Genomic DNA, 5,084 nt, shown 5'->3' on the forward strand with positions numbered 1-5,084 from the left:
CAGAGACATAAAAGAGTTACCACCGAGTCCAAGACAGGCCCAGTTCAACCCACATTCATGGGCCAATTTATTATGAGCATTGACACGTTTCTGTCCCATCAAAACCTCTTAGGGGGTGTTTGGACAGCGGTGTTATGTTGCCATTACGTTTTGGGTTGATCAATACAAATTTGAAAATGTTTTGAATTGGTCAAATACAAATTGATAGTTCTGTCTGACGCATCAAGTTTGATATTTATGACACGCATGCATTTTTCTATCTGAGATGACATTTATATAACATGATAACATATTTTTTTCATAAATTTGTATTGATCAACAAAAAAAATACAAAAATGCAAGGGCAACATAACACTACTGTACTTAGACATGAGAATCAAACAAGTTAATCTACAAAAGATATTGTTTGCCCAAATTTCATAAAATAATACTAAGAATATAATCCAAGAAATTACCAACAGTCAAAGAAAGTAAGGAAGATAAATTACAAAGAAAAGTAACAAAGACAATGGAGAGATAAATCCATCAATAGACCATATACCAATCTGCTGAGTGGTGAAGAAGAAGAAGAAGAAACTGATTCTTAACACCGGGAGAGAAAACTTATGAGGCTAAAGGAGGACCAAGCCTCCAACGGGGAGACAAAACTCAAACAAGAGAGAAGAGACTCCCATAACAAAGCAATCCAACTTCCTAAACCGTAACAACTTTTTTTATGGATATACACCTAAACCCTAACAATCTGGGCTTGGGTTTCCTAATTTTGATAATAAGATGGTTCAAACTCAAACAAGAGAGAAGAGACTCCCAACAATTTTTATTTTATTTTTTTTAAAATTGGTTCAAACGGCTGGTTTAAGGCCGATTTACCCTTTGAACCATTCACTGATTCAAAACATGACATATCAAGAAGATTCCGATATAATACGTATCGGCCGATATGGGCCGATACATCGATATGTGACCATTTTGATTATTGATTTCACTGTTACCATATTGGGAATGGGCCCTGGGAGTAAGGAAATGGAGGATGAGATACCCGCATTGTTATAGACGTGTAACTTAGAGGACTTGGGCTGTTTATCAAATTTTGAGTAGGTTTTTCCCATCAATTCCGTTTTCTTAAAAAATGATGTCTGTTTGGCATCGTTGTCGTTTCCTGAAGCAACGGTGCTACATCAGCACACCAAATTTAGCATTTCCTGAAGTACAACTCGTTGCTGCCAAAATAATATATTAGTGCCAAAATGATATAGTAGTGGATAATGGATAGAAATGCAGAATATGTTTCCTGATATCAAACAGAAAAAAAATTTATTCCAAACAAAAATTTCCAACCTTAGCAGCAACATAAATATACTAAATACAAACCTTGAATGATTATGAAACACAGCCTGAATGAACCCAACCGAAGGGCTTGAAACAGTGTAAAAGGCATGCTAACTTGGCCAACCCTAATTACACCATAATTAATACAGACACGTGCTGGACCGATGGTTAAGATCATGCGAACAGCAAAAGCAACATTCCCAGCAAGTGCAACCCATTGACTGAACGGTCAGACCATCATACAAAGCTGCCGATTCACTGTATCGTTAATTTCGTTAATAGAAAAAAAAATTGAGAAATATATACTGAAAATCCCTAAGAAAGTTTTTTTATATTTTGTGACTTTGTTAAAACTTGAAAACAGTTTTCTACTTTTCTTCCTCCCGATTCGTGTAAAATGAAGGCGGTTTTATACCTCAACGTAAAGCAACCCTCTCTATCCAGATTCCAGAACACATGGATAAAGGAAGCAAGGCAACGTTTCAAAGTGTCGTAGCCCAATTCACCATGTTTGTAAAATTCGCCAACTCACTAACGAGTTCTAATCCTCAACAGCTTCACTCGCAATACTGGGCCACCCGCAAACGCATGCTTCGCGCGCGCCTTCGTGGCTGCCTATAAGGCTATAACAATAGTGTTCTCCCAGCTCGCTTGCAAAATGTACATAAAAGATGGTTTTCCAACCTTATTGAAATTCAGAAAACTTATTGAATTTTGACAAAGAGACTGTCGATAATCCTTTCACCCTTTAATTGAACTAAAATTACGAAAAAAATCCTATTAGCCCATCATTACCATATCCTTCTTCAATCGATATCGATCCATGAAGAAAGGCAAAAGACAAGGGAAAAACAGAACAAATCAGATAAAGCTGTTCCCAAAACATTAAAGGATAACAAAAATAAAAGAATATTCGTCAATCGGATCGACCGGGTGCTCTTTTCATCGGATTTAACCTACGTGCTCGTAAACTTCGTCACCGCCTTGGTCCCCTCAGAGACCGCATGCTTCGCGAGTTCACCAGGCAACGTGAGACGCACGGCAGTCTGGATCTCCCTCGAAGTGATAGTCGGCTTCTTGTTATATCGAGCAAGCCTCGAAGCCTCCTGCGCCAGCTTCTCGAAGATATCGTTGATGAAACTGTTCATTATCCCCATCGCCTTGCTCGAGATCCCAATATCCGGATGAACCTGCTTCAAGACCTTGAAGATGTAGATCTTGTATGTCTCGCTCGCTCGCTTCATTTTCTTCTTCTTCTTCTTGTCAACCGAAGTCGATCCATCCTTGGTTGCCTTATCAACCTTGGGCGCTTTCTCGGCCACCGGTTTTTTCTCAGCCACTGGCTTCTTTCCGGCTTTCGACGACATCGATTGGGTTTTGCAGCAGTAGGGGTTTGCAGATCTAAAACTCTCTTACCGAAGGGAAAGAGCGATATGGCGATGGAAGAGAGCACAACGAGATGGAGAGATGATGGTGAATCGGTGGACATCCCTTTGGCATTTATAGGTGAGCGTCGAGTTTTGGAGCGGCGGATCGAGATGTGGTGAAATAGAAGGTGTGATCTGGACCGTCGACTTTTGACGGTTCGGATGTTTCTAGTAAGAAAAAGGATAGAGTAATTACCGTTTGGAGTAAGCAATCAGAATAGGACAAAATGCTGTCATTTCTACACCGTTTGGCTGCTGATGTGGTATTCTCTTACTCTAGGCTCACATTTGGAAATCAAGTATTTAATTTCTTTCTTTTGGAAATTACAGCCCCAAAACTCTGTGAATTATCTCAAGAAAGTGGGTTATTCACTTATTTGGTTTCGTCCAAATCAAAACAGAAAATTGATCGGGTTCCCTGGATTCAAACCCTGAACGGTATTCAAATGCTTGATCTATTAATTGCCTCCAATTTAAGAAATTTGTCCTTTTCGGACTTAAATCATCAATGGGACCTGGATGGAATGTAGACCTTCTCATTCCTCAATCAATATTTTGATCAAGACATAATTCAGGATATTTAAAAAAAAAAACTTCATCCTTCCAGAGGAGCATTCGATAACCTGGATTGAATTTGGACCTTACATCCCCTCAAGTAAGTTTTCTCCAAAACATGCTTACAAACATTTTTGGTTTCCCGAACAAATTAGACCTCACGATAATCTAAAAATCTGTCAGAAATGGATTAATTTGTTACTTTCCAATAGCTCCACGTGAACAACTTTTTCTTATGGAGGGTGATAAATAATTTCTTTCCAGTCTGTGAACAAATTTGGGATGTATCTCAAAACCGTAGTGGTGTTTTATGCCATAATAATGTGGAAACGATAAATCATATTTTTCTGGAATGCCCCCTTATTTAAGCGGTCTTGTTTGGGTCATGTGTGGAATCTTATCATTGGTTCTACGGCCTGCTAAACAGCAAAAGAATTCAGCTAAATCTTATTTTTGGCTCAAACTGTATTAGTGAATGAATTAAAATCCAAGTTTTAAGTTGGTATGTAGTTCGCTGGAAATAAAGTGTATTTTAAAGATAGACAAATTCAGTTACTTTAAAAGATCAATACTGTTTTTAACCAATTAAATACTCAACAAAGTGAGGACAATGTAACACATCAATTACCTCCAAAATTCTCTCTCCCTTTATGCGATGTTTGATTTGAAGGAAAAAGTAAGAAAATGAAGAAAAATATAAAAAAACTTATACAAAATTTGTAAAGATTTTTTTACATTTCCGTTCCTTTCCCAAATTTTTCCTGATATAGACTGCATTATATATGTCTTTATAGATGCAGGTACCATCGACCAATTGAATTTCTCGTCTGGAGCCATCTGTTTATCTCTAGATTTGAATTGTCTTTGTGTTGCAAGAGGAAGAATTAACCTGAAATCTGTAGATGAGGCGGAACTATATGCTAGTAAAGATTCTGTTTGCAAGTGTCTTTCTATGCACCGAGAAGTAACAAATTGACAATCCATTCAATGATTTTTCTGATTCCATTAAAAAGAAATAAAGAATGTTCTTTCTTCATCAACTTCATGACAATTGTGCATATAGAGAGGGATTAATTTTATTCTGTTGAAAGTTGAATTTACATAATCAAATTAATGGTGATTCCATCATACACAAATTGATACAAAGAACATCTGTGGTTTCAGTTCATAAATTTCTCAACTCAAAGCACTGTGAAATCAAAATAATAAGAAAATCAATACATTGGGCAGATGGTCAATTCATTCTTATTGCATTCTGGGCAACAGTTGGGCCATCCATCATCAGTCCCTTCATTAGGACTGACTTTGCAATTGCCATTGCAGTTGAAGCACAACACGAAGCATTCCCTATGCATTCGTTGCATGGGCCAGTGGAGTGATTGACTGGGACTCCTTGCAAGAGTGGCGGAAGCTTCCCTTGCTCATGCAAGTTCACCACCTCATCAGCTCCTCCGATGTATCACCCCTTGCAAGAGCGGTAAGCAACAAACAAATACTTATCGCTATGTATTTTTTATAGCCATTGGAGTTCAGTTGTGCTCAAATTGCTCCAAGGTTAGGGCTCGGTTGAAAAAATTGGGAAGAAGGGGAGTTCAAATGATTCAGAATGAGAGCTTTAAATTATTTTTGTGTTTTTTTTTTATTAGTGACCGAGTGAATCGTATACACCCATTTAATAGAAAGACAACGGGCCCGTCTAGTACGTCTTTTTGAGAAGATCTTCTTGTAGTTCTGATAGTTAAAAGACGCATTGAGTTTTTGACATAAGATCTG

At 37.8% G+C, this 5,084-nt stretch overlaps 1 protein-coding gene across 1 annotated transcript; it reads right to left on the minus strand.

Annotated features, from left to right (window-relative positions):
• Window positions 1-1,990: 1,990 nt before the first annotated feature.
• LOC148853837 (histone H2B.9-like) lies at window positions 1,991-3,075 on the minus strand. Its single transcript, XM_088982539.1, has one exon. It carries the CDS (start codon window positions 2,694-2,696, stop codon window positions 2,286-2,288), a length of 411 nt encoding a protein of 136 aa, XP_088838665.1. The 5' UTR covers window positions 2,697-3,075; the 3' UTR covers window positions 1,991-2,285.
• Between the last annotated feature and the right edge of the window lie 2,009 nt (window positions 3,076-5,084).

The sequence above is a fragment of the Nelumbo lutea genome, chromosome 4, assembly GCF_056320005.1.
Source record: "Nelumbo lutea isolate HS-2025 chromosome 4, American lotus-T2T, whole genome shotgun sequence".
NCBI lineage: Eukaryota > Viridiplantae > Streptophyta > Magnoliopsida > Proteales > Nelumbonaceae > Nelumbo > Nelumbo lutea.